At 40.7% G+C, this 20131-nt stretch overlaps 2 protein-coding genes across 5 annotated transcripts in view; both read left to right on the top strand.

The window, feature by feature from the left end:
• Window positions 1-12393, top strand: part of CDK6 (cyclin dependent kinase 6) — a 234263-nt gene extending 221870 nt beyond the window's left edge. For all 4 annotated transcript variants that reach the window (XM_089917636.1, XM_022585851.2, XM_022585862.3 and 1 more), the window contains one exon: window positions 1916-12393. In XM_089917636.1, the coding sequence (XP_089773762.1) occupies window positions 1916-2062 (147 nt within the window). In that variant the 3' untranslated portion in view covers window positions 2063-12393. The remainder of the gene's footprint in view (window positions 1-1915) is intronic.
• Window positions 12394-16613: 4220 nt separating this feature from the next.
• Window positions 16614-20131, top strand: part of FAM133B (family with sequence similarity 133 member B) — a 28886-nt gene continuing 25368 nt past the window's right edge. Inside the window, exon 1 of the mRNA XM_022585832.3 lies at window positions 16614-16750. Coding sequence (XP_022441540.1) covers window positions 16727-16750 — 24 coding nt within the window. The 5' untranslated portion in view covers window positions 16614-16726. The remainder of the gene's footprint in view (window positions 16751-20131) is intronic.

Here is a 20131-nt window from a genome sequence, read left to right as displayed (position 1 = left end):
AAGCCATCCGTATAGTGTGGGAACAGGGCTTCCTCTCAGATAATCCTCTAGGGACATGCCTCTCTGTCTTGGACATATCTCCACAACTTCTTTTTTCTTTTTCCTATGTCCTGGGAATTAAACTGGCTGCTTCCTTTTCTAATGCCACTATGTAATTTTTTCCTTCTTGGACTCTGGGAAGAGAAAACTCAGGCTCAAGAATTTTGCCCCCGCTTTCCTGTCCTTTGGGAATTCAGCCCTTGTAAAGCTTTTCTCAAGATGTTTATTGCTATTAGAGACAGTAGAACCATTCTACGAACAATCTCCTTCCTCTGCTTGTCGTTTGGGTCTTTGATTTTCAGAAGACACTATGCGCAGGTTGGCGTCCACGGACTGGTAGGGAGCTCAGGATAAATAAGATTTCAGGGGACCCAACAGTTCACCTGAAGTTAAATGTAGAATTTTCTGTTTGTATGTGTTTTTCTAGCTCAGTTGCATTCAGCAGAGTTTTAGAGGAGCCCCTAATCCACTCAGGACCTAAGACTGTGAGATACTTAAGCGCAGAAACCCAGATTAAATGGAAGAGGTCTACGTAAGCATGGTAACGTTAAGTCTAGATTACATAGAGGACTGAAATCAAGAGAAATTTCAGATCCCCAGCCCACTTCAGTAGACACTGCATCACAAGGATGGAGAAGCTGGTATAGCTTCTCTGCTACATGTGAGCTCCTGGGGCAGAGGGTGGGGGGAGACATTACTCATCATTAGTGCTTGCCACCTGCTAGGCATGCTGGAGGAGTTGGTGGAAGGAGAGGAGGAGGACTTTTTTTTTTAAAGAAGATGTTGGGGGTAGGAGTTTATTTATTTATTTTTGCTGTGTTGCGTCTTCGTTTCTGTGCGAGGGCTTTCTCTAGTTGTGGCAAGCGGGGGCCACTCTTCATCGCGGTGCACGGGCCTCTCACTGTCGCGGCCTCTCTTGCTGCGGAGCACAGGCTCCAGACGCGCAGGCTCAGTAGTTGTGGCTCACGGGCCTAGTTGCTCCGCGGCATGTGGGATCCTCCCAGACCAGGGCTCGAACCCGTGTCCCCTGCATTGGCAGGCAGATTCTCAACCACTGCGCCACCAGGGAAGCCCCGAGGAGGAGGATTTGAAGAGCGAGATTACCTGGGGTTGGAGTGGAAATGGCACTGAATTAGGGAAACGTTGTGACTGATTATGTATCAACAGCTTGGGAATGCAGATTGCTGCTCCAGAGTTCACCTTTCCCTCCTTTCACCTTCTACGTGCACTTGAGTCAACGCCTGGAATAGAGTTTAGTGACTTGACTTGAATCTGATGGTCCCCTTGTAGGGCTGCTGCTAGCCCATATGGCACCTTGACTTGAATTAGAAGGAAGGCATCTCTTTCTCTGGGTGGCGCAGCCCTGGGGCAGTGGATCAGGATAATTAGGGTCTAGGCTTTAGCCCTTACTTGTTGCCTCCTCCACTGGCCCTGGGTTCAGTAATTATCCTTTACACCTGAACAAGGCAACCCCCTTCCATTCCCTGCTCATTGATAAAATCAGGGTAAAAAATTAGGGTGAAGATTCCGACTATAGCACTAAGTTTGCTAGCATCAGAAAAATCACTACCCTAAATAAAGTTATATGCATGCTGTAATAATAATATGATAGGGTTGGAGAGAAATCCTCAGTGGGTAACAGTCCACAGGCAACCCAGAAGGTGTTGCCTTTTCCTGAGCAGACATATATGAGTACTGTCTACATTGTATTTAGTGTCCCTTGAAGTAGATATTCATTCTCATTATAGACACATGTAATACGGGGCAGTGAGTAGATACATAATTATGTGTGGCAGTGAATAGACGCATAACTATGTAAGCACATTATTTAAATGGATATGTTTTATGTCAATCTGTTATTTTTTCTCTATCACAGAAGTGCTTGACATTTAATCCAGCCAAAAGAATATCGGCCTACAGTGCCCTGTCTCACCCATACTTCCACGACCTGGAGAGGTGCAAGGAAAACCTGGATGCCCACCTGCCGCCCAGCCAGAACAGCTCAGAAATGAATACAGCCTGAGCTGCCTTGAGCTGATCATCCGGAGAACCTCCTTGGTAGCTGATGGGTCTCCTGAGTAAGCCCTGCAGAGCTGCTGAGGATCACTGGCTGGAGACCTTCTAGCTGCCGTCTTCTGGATGGGCTCTGCTTCTCTGAGGAAACAGCCTCGTTTACTGTTTTGAAATCAATGCAAGAGTGATTGCAGCTTTATGTTCATTCGTTTGTTTGTTTGTCTGTTTGTTTTAAGAACCTGGAAAAATTCCAGAAGAGAAGCTGCTGACCAATTGTGCTGCCATTTCATTTTTCTGATCTTGAATGCTGCCAGTGTGAAGTGAGCAATCCAGACACAGCTGAGTTATGATGTAATCTCTCTGCAGGTGCTGGAGCCTGATTTGGTACTTTTGAGTGAGTGTGTGTGCGTGTGCATGTGTGTGTGTGTGTGTGATTCTTGATCTCTTAAAAAGTGTTACTTTCTGTAAACAACAAGAATAATTGAATTTTAAAGGCTCAAAGTGACCGCTAAATAACAGGTGTCTGTTGACTAAAGGTGATTCATCAAAATGGGCTTCTCAGATTTAAAGTTGAGCCTATGTCCTTAGCATTTCTTTTCTGGCCCAAAGCAGTAAATTTGCTAATAGTAAAAGGTTCACTATCTAGGTGAAGTTTTATACACACAGCAAAAAGAAAAAAAAAAAATTCCACTATCTTTTAAGAAACCTGTTTTTTGAAGCACAAATTCTATTTACTTTTCAAAAAGCTCATTTACTCCTTGTAATTTTAACCTGTATAATGTGCTTTATTGTTTCTTTTGAAAAATACCTATAAGCTTTTTCTTAACTTGCTATAGATTTAGGGAATGTACCTCAACTAGGTAAAATCGTCAAAAAATAATAGAGAAAACCTTTATTTCCTGGTTTGGAATTTATTTTCTTTGTGGTTTTTGTTGTTATTTTGTTTTGGTTTTGATTTTAGGAATTTGTCAGAAACTGTTTCCTGTTTGGGTTTGGAGGATAGTTCTCTCTGACTAGAGACAGAAATGGCATTTAAGTTTTCCCCCACCTATTACACTGTACTTTTTCTACCGTGCACTGCCTCATTTGCAAAGTATCCATCTTATCTATCCCCCAGCGCATCTAGTATGTATTACTACCCTTACATAATTAATAACAGATTGCTTAAGCTGTTCTCATGCATCTCCTACTTTCTTTCTTTCAATGAACCTTTCATAAATAGTTTGATTCAGATTTATGGCTTATGGCTCCAATTCCACAATCCTAACAGAGTCCCATATGTTCTCCCTCTACTGCAATCTTCCTGCCTGGCATTTGGCATTCACGGTTGTTACCTAGGCAATGAGTAGAAGACTGGTTCTTCTCAATCACCAGCAAGTAGACTGCTTTAAAGTGTAACTTAGTGTTTTACAGCTTTATAGAATATATTGTCAGTGTAGTATCTGAGGGAATGTCCTTAACTATTTTTTAGAAATATATATTTACTCTATAAAATTACCTATTCTCCGTCGCCAGGCTGTGCTTGTTTCTAGTGCCTTATGCACATGCCCGCTCTCTGCAGAGCCAGCCTGACCTGGGCATTGTGAACAGCTTTACTTTTCCTCTTGCCATTTTCTCTACAGTACTTTATATTCCATACCATCTCTGCCTTCTGTGTGGTTAGTGCTCAGTCGGCTCTAGTAACCAGAAGACACAGAGATGAAGTATCTTTTGGTAAGTTTAGCTAATTTCTCTTCCTGATTCATGTTTTACGAGCATGCAACAGTTAGACTGTGTTTAGAGTTAGGGTTTTCAAAGAATGGACATTGCTTCCCTCAGAAGAAAATGTGCCAGATGATGTTTATGCATAATCAGGCCTTTCTGAGTTCTCCACAGCTTAATATTGTATACAACTATCTTTATATATATATATATAGTTTAACATTGTTCTAATTCAGTAACTTCAAGAGCAGGAAAATTTTTCTAAAGCAAGATATGATGAGAAGATGGGCCATAAGAATGTTTTATACTTTCTTCCTTGTGACAACATCGATTATGTTTTGTCATCTCTGTAAATGCTTGAGATATAATGGATCCAGAGCATTCAGGTCAAGCATACTTGCAGTCCCCCTGGATAAATGAGTTCTGCCTTTCCTTCGATCGGGGGTCAAAACACAAAGACCAGGGGCCTAGAAATTGAATTTTAAAACTCACTGAACTAATCCATCATGAGCTTTTCAGTTAGTATCCATGGTTAGAGTGAACATAACTTGGGTTTTTGCTTTTGCAAAAGTTTTTCATAAGTTCACTCAAGAAAAATGCAGCTGTTCTAAACTGGAATTTTTCAGCATTCTTCAGCATTTTAAACATGTAGAGAGTTCAACTTTTATTTCTAACATATGCTCCTGATTCATTTCTTGGTAGTGTTTATAAAGAAAACTTAAAGCACAAACATTTTGACATTAGATACTTGCCAGATTCCCCTCTGAGAGGCAGAAGGAGAGGGCTTTTCAGCCTCTCTGAACTTGTTAAAGAGTCTGTCCCCAGCTCTTCCATCCGGGTGGTTGTTGCACTTGAGTGATTACTCTCATTTTATGTCTTTTACATCCGCCTCACCACTTCTGAAATCCAGATCCCACACAAGCACCCTTTGCCATTAGGGCACTTTGAAGCACAGAGCAGAATACAAGCTTACTGAATACAGCTTACTCTTCTGCTACATACGGTTTCAAACATGTTTGCTAAAAGCTAGGCAGTGGTTAGCTGAAAAGGTCATATTGCCCCAGGGCTATACTGAAGCAGCTTATAGCAAGTAAGAAACAGGATGACAGACTTGAACTCACATTTGAATTTCTTACTAGGACTGGGGCAAGAATATGCCTGATAGTTTCTATATGATATTTAGTTCTAGTGGCCCAAGCTCTGGGAACTGCTGTGCTGGGGTGGAGTTGTAACAACCTGCATTTAAAGAGTCCATTTAGGCATCATAAGCTATCACGTGGCAAAGCTAGTAAGGCCCTAACCTTATAACCTTAAAAACACAATCCCTGAGAGCTTGTCAGAACCCAGTGTGTTGGAGCCTCCCACTTTGTCTCTCCTTTGAAGTAGATGGGAACTCAAGGAGCAAAGAACCTGTTTCCGAAGAAAGCTCCAGGCCATTTCTGCCCTCTGTGTTCTCATGATTTTCTCTCAGGAAACACACTTTGAATGGCAGAATTTTCATTTTGCCCCAGGTGACATACTAAAAATAGTTCAAAATATTCACCTAAGACCAGAATCTCAGCCTTTTAGTTTTAGGTGAAAATGAAAATTTTGTAATGCACAGGATGTTAATAGCTTAAATAAAACATGTACCTTTTTTTTTGTTTGTTTTTTGTTTCGGTACGCGGGCCTCTCACTGTTGTGGCCTCTCCCGTTGCGGAGCACAGGCTCCGGACGCGCATGCTCAGCGGCCATGGCTGACGGGCCCAGCCGCTCTGCGGCATGTGGGATCTTCCCGGACCGGGGCACGAACCCGTATCTCTTGCATCGGCAGGCGGACTCTCAACCACTGCGCCACCAGGGAAGCCCAAACATGTACATTTTAATAGAGAAACTTATGGTCTGACTCCAGAATGTGATACTCTCCATCCTGATGGAAAAAACTTAAATATTACCAAACTTTTGAATCTTAAATTATGTATTTAAATTACGTTTTTAACTAACTATAGCTGCTTCTCTTAAAAGTGGTACCTATAAAAGTCAGTAATGGTAATTCTCATTCCTTAATGGAAATTAAATCATGTAAGCTTCCTAATATCATAAACATATTAAAATTCTTCTCTCTAAAGAATTACTTCTTTTTTTAAGTGACAACTTTACTGTAATTTTTATGATAAGCACATGAGAGTGTCTCACATTTTCCAAAAACAGGCCTGTGTTGCATAGGTGGGTCTAGGAAAGAATAATGCTGAAAGTTAGTAAGCCACTGTAATTACTTAATTGTGTTAGTACAGTTTCTTGGAAAGAAAATATTGAAATATGATAAATTCCTAGATATTGATAGAATTCAAAAGAATGCATAAAGACAAAATGATGTCTTTATAAAAAATAAAGATGTGATTTCTAAATCTTTAAAAACCATGAGACACTAGGCAATGGATAGAGGAAATTCTGGAGAAAATGAAAGTATTCAAAGAAGGATAGTTTCAAAGTTATGTATATTTTGAAGGGTATATATTTTATTAACATGTATTGCAAGAATTTATATTCAAGTCACCTGGCAACTATGAACTTGATATGGGCAAAAACAAATTTTATGGAAAAGTCACTCCAAACAGTTACCATTTCAAAGGTTGAGCTAATCTTACTAAACCATCCCTATTCCTTCCTCATTTCATGGAAGGAAGCAGCCATGTGAAGCTACACTTGTTATGCAAGCCTAAAAATGTTTGTTGTAAAAAAATAAATAAATTTTTTAAAGGTGTGTTTCCTATGTCACCAGGATTTTTGAAAACTTGTGAAACCCAAACCATTTATCATGTGCATTCAGTACATTCAGATGTATGATTAGGAAGATAATTACATGTTCCTTCCCCACAGTGGAAAAACTTCTCAAGGCTACCAAAAACCTGTCAAGCAGTGTAAGTCCTCAGATAATTAGTAGTGGTGTTTTCCTCAAAAGCATAAGAAAATAGCATTTTCATTTTTTATCAATGCAATTTTCAACCTGGTTTTGTTACATACCTATATCTCAAGCATTTCTAACTTGTACTTTTTCAGAAAATAAACCAAAAATATTCCTTTGGCCTTTTCCATCTTCTGACCTTTGTTAACAACAAAAAATGGAGAAAGAGGAGGGGTCTGATTTTTACATGTTTTTCGCGATTAGTTGTATGTTTTTTTTAATGAAGTGCAAACCAGCTTTTCAAAATGTTTTCTATTTCTTAGCATTCCCAGGGAGTTAATTTAGATAAATGAATGGACTTCCATCAACATATTTATGTTTCCTTGATACTGGTGCTCTGGCCTTGAAGAAGAAAACAAGACTCTCCTGAAAATAAATACAGGTTTTTTCCAAGCATCTGTTTAAATACTACTACAGCAATTTGAACTTAATATGGTAGGAAAGGGAGGCGGTTTTTCTTTGAAATGTCTGTTTTAAAATTCACACTGTCCTAAGGGATGAACTTTCTTGTTTTATTCTAGTATATTCCACAAGGTGGCACTTTGAAGCGGGGTGTGGAATCTGAGCAAGGCTTCTACCTTTATTTTTCTGCACACATTTAACTCTTGCCTAGCGCTTGTTTTTCAGGATGATTAATAATCTTCACAGTGTTCTGTAACTCAGATATTTTAGTTGTTAGCTAAGTTCTGAACAATTGTCTGCAAGTAAATTGTTCTTGAGGATGAATAATACACCTATTTTGATTATTTTAGTGTATAAAGAGAGCCTAGTCATTCATTTGGTCATGAAACATTTTTTGAGGTAACTAATTACCTCACTTTTCTAGGTGCAAAGTTACAAAGATGGACATGCTTATTACTCAAAAGGCAACACTCATCTGTGAAGAGGATAGTTTTGTTAGGAGTGTAAAACTCCTACAGAGGTCCTAGGCAAAATGCCCATATCCCCTGTCACCTGCTTTCACATTCCCTACCATGGTGGCTGTTAGACGATTAAATTTAAAAATACTAATTTAAAAAATCAGATGCAGAAACTAAGTAACGTATCAGTTACTATATAGACAAAACTATTTTTTCAAAGAATTGCTATGCTGAAACAGAGCCCTAAAATACTAAAAGACCTGGTAATTTTTACACTTGTATAGTCACAAGTGTAAATTCACAAGAAATTGTAATTTTTTAAAATTTTCAGTAAGCATATGAGCTAATAACTTAGTATATCTACATAAGTGTTTGATTTCTCCACTTGTGAAGTTCTTTGGCAACTTTATTATAAATATATATGTACATACACTTTTTTCATACACTTTTGTTTTAATTCACAGATCCGCTCAGAGACCCATTATCTGCCACATGATTTTAGTTAATTTTAGAAGTCATTTTCTTTAACAGTGTCACTGAAATTTAGGAGGAAGGAAATTATATTATTTTTTCAGAATTTCCTTAGCACAACCCAACGGAAGGCAGTTTATTCCTTCTGAGTGGCAGAAACTCCTTAGTGCCTGCTTCACTTTCCTCCGGAGTAGCCAGCGGGCAAGTCTCAGTAATTCATACTGAATCAAAATACCGCACACACTAGGGGCTGTCAAATCTTCGGCCTCATCCCTCTGCTTAAAATCCCACTGAAGTATTTAGATTCCAGTTTAAGCCCCTAAGTGGAAGGCCGAATTCAAACCTCGAGTTTGTTATCAGTTGGGCCAGTCTGAACTCTTATCTGCGCGCGTTCAAAATTTCCCTCCCACCGAAAGCCTTCCGGGTGCGTTGCGCCGTCGCCCCGCCCCTTTGGCAGTAGAGTGGCAGTGGGCGGAGCTGGCTGGGACCCGCCCGCCGCTCACCTGTTAGTGCCTGAAATGATGTACAGACCCGGCGGGATACTGTCCGAGGTCCATGTGCCCTGCTGCTGTCTCAGAGGCATCTGTTCTGCAATCTTAGGAAGTAAAATATCCCTAGAAGCAAACAGGTGTCATCTGTGCGTAAATAAGTACAACACAATTCTCCGAGAGTTCGGGTATAAAGAGATGCTGCTCTGTATGAAGCTATCTACCAGGCATCTCTCAAGCTCTAAGCTCAGATTTTTTTTTTTTTAAGAGAAGATGTATAATTACAGGAAAGATTTTTTATTTTTTTATTTTCTATCATTCTACATATATGATGGCAAAAGATATGCCTGGAAAAGTTTTGTTTGGAAAATTTGTTTATTTTCTGCTTCATCCTCAGTTGGCAAAAGCTCCTAACTCTTTACTTTCTAATTTCTTATTCTTTTTTTCTTCGTCAAGTAGTTAAAGGTATGTGAGCAAATTATCTCATGTGGGAGGGAGACTTTCCTGTTTAGAGGAACCTTTTGTGTGAATTGTTTTGTCAAACAAATAACCCCTTCTCTATTTAAGGAGTTTGGACTGTCAAATGTAGGTTTTCTTAAAGGGGACACATAACTGTACATAACGCTATAAAGAATTATGACTATAGCACTAATCAGCAAGCATAAAGCCACAAGTTATATCATTTCTAACTCCCTGTGGTTTCTAGCCAAATCCGTTGAAGTGCTTAGGTTACAGTCCTGAAGAGACCTTTCATACCCTTACTTGAAAGTTTCTAATCTTAAGTTTTATGAAATGCAATAATATGTATTAGCTAGCAATATTTCTGTGATCACCAGCAACTCCAAATTTGACCTTGAAGTCTCTGGATAATGAAAATAGATCCCAGCAGTAATACACTTCTTGAACACCCCCCCCACCAAGTGTATTATGTATCTTTCTTATTTTGATACTGTGTTTGCAACAAATGTATACGGGAATATTTTAGTTCCTTACTTTGTATTCATTTATTTTCCTATGACCAGTAATAAATATACTAGTTAGTACATGGAATCAGTAGCATCAGCTACTCCTAGGATCAGCACTTAACAAGGTGGGAAATTTCTATTTCAAGTTGTTCTGCATTTGCATAAATTATTTCTATTATTCATGTATATTATTTATTTCTCAATCACACTAGTCCTGTGAAAGTGCAACAGAAGGCAGACCACATTAGGATTTGCATTAAATGCTCATTATCATGGTCTTGATGGAACTAAGAAAATTAAAATTAGACTAAGCCCCCAAATAGCTGCATGCATTTTAATATGATTAGAATTTAAGTCTAGAGAGATAGTATTTTTATGTCTAGCTGTTTTATCATTATGTAAAGGAATTAAAGCAAAGGACTTTGTAGTTGTTCTTTTGTCAAGTATGCATATACTATAGTGTGAAATACAGCAAAACTTAAAACTGCAGGTAAAAAGCATCAAATACTGCCTTAATTTAGGAACTCTGCCAGGTGGCCCTCAGAATAGATGCCAGGCAGAGACAGGTGCCTGGGTGGCGCCTCCTCTTATCTGGCCTGGAAAAGAAGCTTCCCCCACACCATCTAGTACCCTTGTAGGTGGTGTGTCCTGTAGTGGGAACAGGTAGCACTGTTGAAAGGAGAGCAGTGTGAGAGGTTTCTGTAGAAGCAGACCTGTCAGCGTGTGCCTTGAGGCTTCCAGAACATGCCAGGTGGAGAAGTCCAAGTCTCCATGCTTCGAGCAACTTGGTTTTGTAGAGAAGCAATCCAGTCTGGTAAGTAAAACAAGGATTGCGTATACAGTAGTCAACAGTGGGGTTTTAACAACAATCCCCAACACCTCAAAAGCTTGTTGCATTTCTGGTATTTTAAGTTTTGATCTGAAGGTTAAATGGCAAGTGTGTTGTAGAGAAGAGCAGTATGTAGCAAGAAAAGCACAATGTCGGTTCCCGTAGAGTGCAGATTAGAACTAGAGGGTTTTATAGGCTTATCATTTCTGAGATGTGTAAAAGCACGTTTTCACTGTAAAATGTATTAATGTTTCTGCATTCTTATAGGGCCTAGTTAAAACTTTATTCTAGATTTCAGCAAGGGTGTCACAGCCAGTGAGCTATATTTTTGCTTTTTTTTTTTTACTTATTTTTATAGTAGAAGATATTTTAAAAGTAGAAGAAAATCTTAATTTGGACATTCGACTTGTTGGTTTCTGTGTTTGAAATCACGGTTCTGGAGATGTAGAGATTGTGCATGTGCATGTCAGATACTAATCTAGGCTGTGTGAACCAGCCCAGGATAACTGATACTCTGCCAGCCTCTGCATCCTTTCCTCCCTTCCTCTGAAGTGCTCCCTGCCCCCTTCCTGGACTGTCCACGTGCTGCTCTCCATCCTCCTCTGCTGTACTTTGGGGTCAGGGACATGATGAGAGATGCTTTAGGCATCCCAGGTATGCCTGTCCAGGCTTGGCCACCACCCCTACTTGACCTCTGGCTGGCCACAGTCATGAAGAGAAGGTTCCTGGTGCTGAGCACAGTGCATGGTCAAGACACCAATCACAAATGCCCTCTAGCATCTTCGTATATGTCTTGATTTTTAAACCAAGTCGTGCTACAGAGCATTCTGTTTTGGCTGTGGTGCAAAGAAAAACCAAGAATATAAACCACATTCCAGGCTGCTGTTTTCTATCCATCTACAGGCTATACTTTTACTGTATTTCTTCATACTTGAAATTCATTCTGCTATTTTAATATCAGGGTACAGACTTATAAGGGTGCATGTTCCTTAAAGGTGCAAAATTACTCTCATTCCGTTTGCTTATATTGCTACAGAATGCTCTGTTTTGGTGCTTTGGGTTCAGCAGGTCAAAGAAGCAGTGTGGAAATTGACTGCCTGGAACACAGTCTTACAAGAATGCTGGCAGATGGCTTGGTGTTAGATATTGCTTCTGCTTTTTTCTCTGTACACAAGATTGAGAGTTACCACACTGGTCTGTCAGGTTCACCTGGGTATCCTTCCTCACAGGGTCCATAAACCCTGTGCTCTCCCCAAGTGTGGGTGTGATGCCGCTCTCTGAAAGCAGGGATCTTCCTACATATCCGGATCTTTTACCCCTCAAAGAAAAATGACCTCGTGTGCAGACAGGAGGAAAATGGGAAGAGCCGTCTCACTCTAGCGACCATCCATGTAGAAAGCCCTCCTGAGGCCAAAAAAAAAAAGAAAGAAAAGGAAAAAAAAGAAAGCTGACCTGTAAAGTTATCCTCCTCCTAGGGTCCTGAGCTGAGTGATCTTGCTTCCTTACTTACAGGTAGATGAAAATATAGGTCAGTTTACCTAGGCTCTTCCCACCTGAAGAGAAAAATAGAAAAGTAGGTATTTGTGTCACGTGAAATATGTAATCCAAGGACCATCAAAACTTACATTAAATACCCCATTGCTAGCAATCAGTTTTACGAATTAGCTCAAGTAAGTGATGCTTGATGACCTGGGGTTTCTGAGGGCAGAGGTAGCTCTTCTAGCATGCACCTTACTCTTAAGACTTGTTTGGAGAGGGAGAACTACCAGTGGTGACTGTGACAATGGAAAAGGTAACATGTCAGAAAATTCAGAGGGTTATAGGTCAAGAATCCTTTGGAAACTGGATGTCTTACTGGGTGCTAGGATGCAAATTTAGGTGTTTATTGTCAGATAATGGAATTCATTGTTTTTTAAGAATTGGTGTTGAAATGTCATTGTCCAGTTCATTGTTTTCACTTATGCACAAGCTAAATTGAAGCAAAAAGAGAAAATGGTTTGTGTATTTGTCATACCTTTTGTACTTCTTACAATAAAACTGTTGGTAGCAAATAAAAATAATAAAAACAGCAATTTTAACCTGCTTTCTTGGAGATGAATTACTATTCTAGCTATTTTTCTTTTTACTTTAATGTAAAATAAATGTAATTGCAGTGAGTAAAGTAACGTCTAATTCAATAGCAAGTTTTAGCAGAATATGTTTCAAATTCTTGTTTTAAGAGACTCCTTTTCAGGCTTCAGATGTTTAAAAAAAGTAGCAGCTCATTGAACTTAAAAGTTCCATAATAAGTACTTAGTAAGCTCTTAATAGTTGACTGTAGTAAACACTGAAGACCCAAAACATGAATAAGGCACAGGCAGTCCTTTCTGAAGCTTACAGACTGAGACTGTGAAAAAGGTTTGTGTAACCAATTGCCGATAACCTGGGAAGGAAAAGAGATTTCACATTGGAAATGATGCTTGAATGGATTCAAAAACAAACGTTAACGCTGGCCAGTCACAGAAGGAGAAATACTTTGTGTGTGCAATGGTCTGCAATTATGAAATAGCAGACAGGAAAGGGCAGGAAGATTGGTGAGGCCACACCTGGGGCAGTGGTTTCCAACATTTGGATCATAACCTACAGAGAGAAATATAATCCAACAGCGTGGCTGGTGCACACAGATACACATGGAGACATATATCAGAAACTTATATTCCACAAAATGATGCTGTGCGCCCCACACGTTTTCTTTTTTTACTTTATTATCCTCCACACTTTGAAAATACTGGTGGCAAGCCACGAAATTCATTTCACAACCCCACCAACAGGCCATGACTTAATGTTTTAAAACAATTAGTAAGGGGCAGAGGGGTGGTGAAGGAGGAGGAGAGGTCCAGAAGTGCTTAATATACCATATAAAGGAGTCGGGAGCCACTGAAGGATTTGGAAGAGAGAGATCATTTCTGTTAATGTGTGCCTATTTTTGTTCGACTTATATACTAGACGAGAGTGATAGACGAAGCAGCTCCTGAGGTGCTACAGGCAAACCAAAAGTGGGACTGTAGTTGCTGTCTGATATTTATATTCCCATCTTTGTGTACAGTATCAGGTATTTTAACATTAGTCCTCCAGAATTCCTTGGGAGCTCTCATTAGGACTTGCCTTAATTTTTTTTAACAGGCCCCAAATTGCATCTAAATTTGTAAAATCTACACAGAATATTCAGAAGGGATGATATAGAGAGTCAGGAATTTGATCTTTATTAAGTAAGTGAAAGTTTGTAGTTTATTAAGAGGTCAGTCATAACTACCTGTTTCTACAAACCACAAGTATTTACAGCCAGGTTTGGCAGGACCATTTTTTTCAAAGTGGTTTATCAAAGACCTTAAGCTAGTTAGTTATCTCTAGTTATCTCTGCTATACTCACTTAGAACCTCAGTCCATTGAAAGCCCAGTAGGCCTTTGCCACTGATTTTGCCCTCTGGAGTGTGAGCCCAGTTTGCACCCCCCTGTTCTCTAGCAAAGAACTCCTCGTGGATGGTGATGGTCATATTTGTTCCGCATATGCCATTTTTCTGGACATAGCAGATGAAACAAGCAGAGCATCCCATGGGATGTGGAGCCAAGCAAATGACTGTGTGTTGCTCTCGTACACGTCTGGAGCTGCTACTGCCTGTACATTCTGAGTTGCGCGTGGCCACGTTTCTAGATTCCAGAGATACAGCAGTGAACAAGATAAATAAGGTGCTTGATCTCATGGAGCTAACATTTTAGTGGGGGAGACAGAAAATAAATAAAAAAGTGTATAAGTACATTATGCTTAATGCTATAAAGGGAATACACAGGTCTTAAAACAGAAAGTACTTGGAAAATGGTGGTCAGGAAAGGCTCCATGAAAGCTTTGAGTTGAGGCATAAATTAGCATGAGACGGAGGAAGCCAGGCGATGTGCTGAGGGTAGAAGAACTGAAAGCCTCACTAGAGTGGATTCAATAAAGAATTGGTAAGTGAATATGGGAAATGCCCAACATGAAGTGAGAGGTACGAAGTGTAAAGTAAAAGGTGTGAGGGGTAAAGTGTGACCGGGTACTGGATTGAGCCCAAATAGACTTTGATAAGTTCAACATACTTTCTTCCCAAGATCAAGAACAAGGCAAAGACGTCAGCTTTCACCACTTCTGTTCAACATTGTGCTAGGGTAATAGGCAAGAAAACAAAAGGCATAGAGATTGAAAAGAAAGCAAAGCTGTCCTTATTCACAGACAACACGAGAGTCTCTGTAGAAACTCCTGAAGAATACCCAAAAAAGCTACAAGAACAAATACATTTTGCAAGGCCAGAGGATACAAGGGCAATATATTTTTTTAAATGTATTTCTATATACTTTAAAATTGCAAACCCACATTTAAAAACCAATTACGGTAGCAGTAAAAAATGAAGTCATCCTGGATTCAGGTGGGCCCTAAATCCAATGACTGTTAAGAGGAGAGGGCACATGGAGATGCACACAGAGAAGACAGATACGTAAAGATAGAGGCAGTGATTGGAATTATGCTGCCACAAGTCAAGTAATGCCTGGAGTCATCAGACGCTAAAAGAAGCAAGGAGGGGACTTCCCTGGCGGTCTAGTGGTTAAGACTTCGCCTTCCCATGCAGGAGCTGTGGGTTCCATCCTGGTTGGGGAGCTAAGATCCCACATGACTCACAGCCAAAAAACAAAAACAGAAAACAGAAGCCATATTGTAACAAATCCAATAAAGACTTTAAAAAAAAAAAAATCCACATTTCCTCCCCCCCCCTAAAAAAATCTTAAAGTAAGGAGGAATTCTTCCCTAGAGCCTTCACAGGGATCATGGCCCTACTGACACCTTGATTTCATACTTCTTGCCTCCAGAGCTGCAAAAAAATAAACTCCTCTTCTTAAGCCACCCAGTCTCTGGTACTTTGTTGTGGCAGCCCTAGCAAACTAATACAGTAATTCAATGTGGAAAGGACAATCTTTTCAACAAATGGCTCTGGAAAAATTGGATATCCATATAGGTAAAAAAATGAACCATGACCCTTACTTCACACCATGAAAAAAATTCAAAATGGGTCATGGACCTAAACATAAGAGCTAAAAGTACAAAATAAGAAAAAGAAAGAAAGAAGAAAAATAAGAAAAAGATCTTCGTGACTTTGGGTTAATATCTGTAAAGTTCATGGAATATTAAAAGCACTATCAATAAGCCATGAAAACAAACTTCCTCTTGTGCATACAGAAAAGCCTGTCTGGTCAGAGAATCCCCAGCTTAAGTCAGGGGTGATGGAGGAGGAGGGGGAGAATTGAAAGCATGGAGGCCCAACTTATAGTAAAAAGCAAAGTGGGTTACTAAGGAGAATGAACTTTCAGTGCAGAATAGAACCACCAATGGCTGCATTTGAGAGTCTGGGAAAGTTCTGAGAGATAAAATGGGAGTTGGCGTCATCTGTTGTGCGATGCAGCATGAGAAAGGGAGGGAGAGACAAATTGGGAAAGATGATTTTAAGGAGTTCTCATATGTTTGAGTATAAGCCCATTTTGCCATTTTCTAAGAGCCTAGAAAAGACCCAAATCGATTTTCAATGACTTTCTAATGATGTTGCACTGAGACGGGTCCAGGTTTATGCAGATCTATTAATTCTAAATAAATATAATGACACCTTCTCTGAAGCCCAGACCACCTCCCTTGAAGTTGCAGTATTGTACTGCCATTATTATGACATGCCATGTGGTAAAGTTGACCCTGTGTATATCTATCTCCCCTACCAGATTACAAACATGCCCTTTGAAGGTAGCACTTGTGTCTTATTCTTATCTTTGTGTCCTGCTCCATATCCATCTTCCACTCAGTGAATTACACCAAGTAGATGTTCAAAAAATAGTGTGAAATGAATGCATGAGTGATGGATGACTGGAATTTAACTTAAAGAGCAATTTCTTTAGCAACATCTATGACAGCAGTGTCTTCTCCCCCACGGCCTGATGGACTCTGAGGGACCACGTCTGTCCTGGTCCTCACTTTATCTCCAGCATTTGCACTATGCTAAGCACACCATAAGCGTTGGAATAATCACTGTATCCTCTAGAAAGGATTTCAGCGCATCAGGAATGGAAGAAAGCAAAACAATCCAAAGCTAAACGGAAGTGAGCTGCCTGGCCGAGGCTGTCGTACTCGGTGGGCGGTAAAGAACAGGAATCCCCAGGCGAACCCTGGGAACCGCGGGTGAGTGCGGGCGCCTTCCTCTCCTCCGAGGCGATAGGTGGCGCTGTGGCCGGCCGCGGCCCCCGGGTCTGCGCGGCGCCGCTCTCTGGACGGGGTGGGGAGTTGGCAGAAGGACCTGCGGCGGGTCAGCTTCGGCCGCCGCTCTGGCCTGGTCTACCCCAGCGGCTGACTGATCGCTCAGTGCGGCACCATGGGGAAGCGGGACAATAGGGTGGTGAGTACCCGGTGGGGAAAGCAATGCGGCGGCGCGGGGCACGGCGGCAGGAGAGCGGGAACCCTCGCTCTTCCCGGCTGGGCCTGAGAGTCAGCGGCGGCGCTGGGACCTCAAACCAGGAGACCCAGCTCCCCTCCCCGCTCCGGCCCCAGACGCGCGTGCGCCGCGCACGAAGTTGGCGCCTTCGACTTCCCCGCTCTCTTTTCTCCTCTCTCTAGTCTCCCTTTTCTCTACACCCCGTCAACCCTGCCGCACCCTGTGGTAGTGTTCTCTGGCATCCTTCCCTTCCGCACTCGGGCCAGCAGTGCCCAGATTCTAGAGCTCTGGGGTCCCCTGCACCCTCCTGTAAGTAAGTCCAAAGTCTGAGGCCCGTGGAGGTGCCGGGACTCGCCCCCCACGCACCGCGACCGGGATCGCGCACCCAGGTGGGACGGAGGCCGTGGACGTGGTCCCTCCACCCGGTGGCCTGCAGGGCGCCCAGTTCTAGCAGCAGTCGAGCTCGCATTTGAGAACCAGGATCAAAGCATTTGGCTTTGGGCCCCAGTGTCCAGCACTACCTGGCACCTAGTAGGCTCTGTAAAGGAACGAATGGCCTGGTAATGTTCACTCTGGAGTCAGGCCCAGACTGGAATGTCAGTTCTGGTCCCTCGGGAGTTGGGGGACCTAGGATAAGTTGCTTTTCTTCTTTGAGCCTCAGTTTTTTCATCTGTAAGAGGGGATCATTGTTGCCCATAACTCTGCAGAATAGTTGAGAGTGCAAAAGGCAAGGTGGCCAGGCGAGTGCTTGGCATGAAGGTTATTCTAGTAAACGAGATAAAAGAGATGCAGAAGTACCTAATAGCAGAAAGAGTAAGAAATATCTGTAAGTAAGAAATTCGAGGTTCTGAGGGCATTTTGACAGGCGGAGATGGGAGGAAGGCATTCTGGGTGGCTACTGGCTTGGTGTGGACAGCCCAGGTTATGAATCAGTTTGAATGGGCTTTAAACAGAAGGGATTAGCAGTAAGCTTAGGTTGCAGCCTTACAGTTCCTAGGCTTGGCAATGATAGAGTTTTAAACCACTGAGCAGCAAAATGAAAAAAAATAAATGTCGTTGAAGCTACTGTACTAAATTTAGTGAACTAGCTTTTTAAAAATTAAGCGATTATTTCCTTTGGGGTTAGGGGGTGGGGGGAGATGGGGCAAGGTACTAAAAGAGCTTCACTTTTATGAAATATTTCTTGTTTTCAAAACGTTTGTTTTAATTTTATTTAGTCTTCATAATCAAAGATGTCTAGGAACCACAGTGGTGAACTTTGATTACAAGGTTGAGGAATGTTCTTTTCTCTTGCTTTCCTGGCTGTAAGTCAGACCTTGTGGTATTCTGATTCTCATAGAGTTGAAATGATGTCCTCCTGGAGCATCCTTAGGTTTAAGGTGTTAAGAGTGTTTGGGCTCTTTAATGACCTTAGGCCTTAAATGCTTAGAAATTACCGGACCTTGGGTACAGTTTTCATGCAGAGACCTAAGATGTTTTGTTTTACTGGCAAAAGGTGTTGGTTTACACATACTTTTAAAGCATTTGAAAAAGTTTCCAAATTAGTTTCATTTACTAGAGCATTTTGATAATTCCGAGCTCTACTTATTACTTGGTATGTTGTCTTGGCCCGTGGTGGTTCTGGTAACATTTTATATGCACTTCAAAGGTTGTGGAAAGGAAAACAGGAAATTAAGAGGTAGAAGACACAGATCTTCTCATTCAGTCTCCTCATTGCAGTGGAGGAGGAGATGGAACTGTTTAAACTGGGACCAAAAAAAAAACCTTGGGTCATCTGATAACTTAGTTGTGGCCTCTCCCGTTGCGAAGCACAGGCTCCGGACGCGCAGGCTCAGCGGCCATGGCTCACGGGCCTAGGCGCTCCGCGGCATGTGGGATCTTCCCGGACCGGGGCATGAACCCGTGTCCCCTGCATCGGCAGGTGGACTATCCACCACTGCGCCACCAGGGAAGCCCATAACTCTTGATTTTAATTAAAATGAACATGTGCCTCTGAAAATAATGGCTTTTTTCTTTTTACATTGATGATAAAAATCATGGTTTTAGAGATGACAGAATTGCTTTCTAAAATGCCATAAATTTCAGGTTGAAGTTTTTGTAAAAATAGGCTTTACTTTTTAGAGCTGTTTTGGTCTCAAGGCAAAATTGAGTAGAAAGTACAGAGAGTTCCCATATGCTCCCTGCCCATAGACATGCTCAGCTTTCCCTACTTTCAACTCCCACACCTGAGGGGAACATTTGCTACAGTCAATGAGCTTACATTGACACATCATTTTCACCTGAAATCCTTAGTTTACATTAGGGCTCACTCTTGGTATTGTACGTTCTTGAACAGCTTTTATTTATTTTTTCACTGAACATTTTAATTCTTGATATTTGTAAAGGGCACTTTAATTTGTGATGGCCACCCTTTGTGCCCATTGTTTTCCAGAAGTTTCCTTCGTGTTCTTTTCTGTTACTAAAACAGATGTATCCTCTAGATAAAAATAGGTAATCAAAGTAGCAAATGAAATTCTGCACATTTTGTCCTTAGCAGTTTCACTGCATTGCTTTTTTCCTAGCTGCCCACTTATATATTCCCTTGAGCTCAATTTGCCATCCTAAGTTTCAAAGACAAATCTTTTCTGTTACCCAAACTCACAGCAGCAGTTTGGAGCCACAGGCAGTTCTAGTTACATATGAGTATGAGTATTTGCTTTAAAAGGGCATAGTATTTAAAGAGATTGTCATAGACATTTTAAGAAATTGCAGTTTCTTTATTTTGATTGATGCCCAGCCACCCACCGCCTAATGTTAGAAGCATTATTTTTCACACTTACTCATAATAAGTGAAAGAGCTTTACCTTTGTGAAATACTTTTTTGTTTTTAAAACCTTTCTGTTGTGCACAGTAAAATGAGCACTGTTGCTTAATAATTATGAGCACAGAATTTTGCAAGGAGCTTGTGAGATGCGCTTCATAAATATTGCTATTATAATTGAAATAAATAATGGACGTATTTAGAGTGGTTGAATTTTTCTCATTTTGTTTACTATTAATATTATGGCAGTGTTTGCATGTAGTATTTTTATTTTTGTTTTATAAAGGTAATGAGTTATTTTAAATTTTTTTCTCCATTGTATGAAATGATGAAAGTAGACATCTTCCTTTACATTTTGGTGCACATGCATCAAAAACTTTTTTAAAATTTATAGCTGTTTATTAAAATGGTATCTTTTTTTTTTTTAACTTGCTTTTGCTTTTCACCTGAGAAATTTTGGACATCATCTTTTTAATGGCTACATAGTATTTCATTTTGGGAATATAATGTATTAAATTAATCTCAAATTGACAGCTATTTGGGTA

Source organism: Delphinapterus leucas, chromosome 9 (genome assembly GCF_059928025.1).
Source record: "Delphinapterus leucas isolate spDelLeu-1000000601 "Yukka" chromosome 9, BTC_Dleu_Yukka2, whole genome shotgun sequence".
Lineage (NCBI taxonomy): Eukaryota > Metazoa > Chordata > Mammalia > Artiodactyla > Monodontidae > Delphinapterus > Delphinapterus leucas.
The sequence above is the reverse complement of the archived record's forward strand: the minus strand, read 5'-3'. Positions and strand labels throughout refer to the sequence as shown.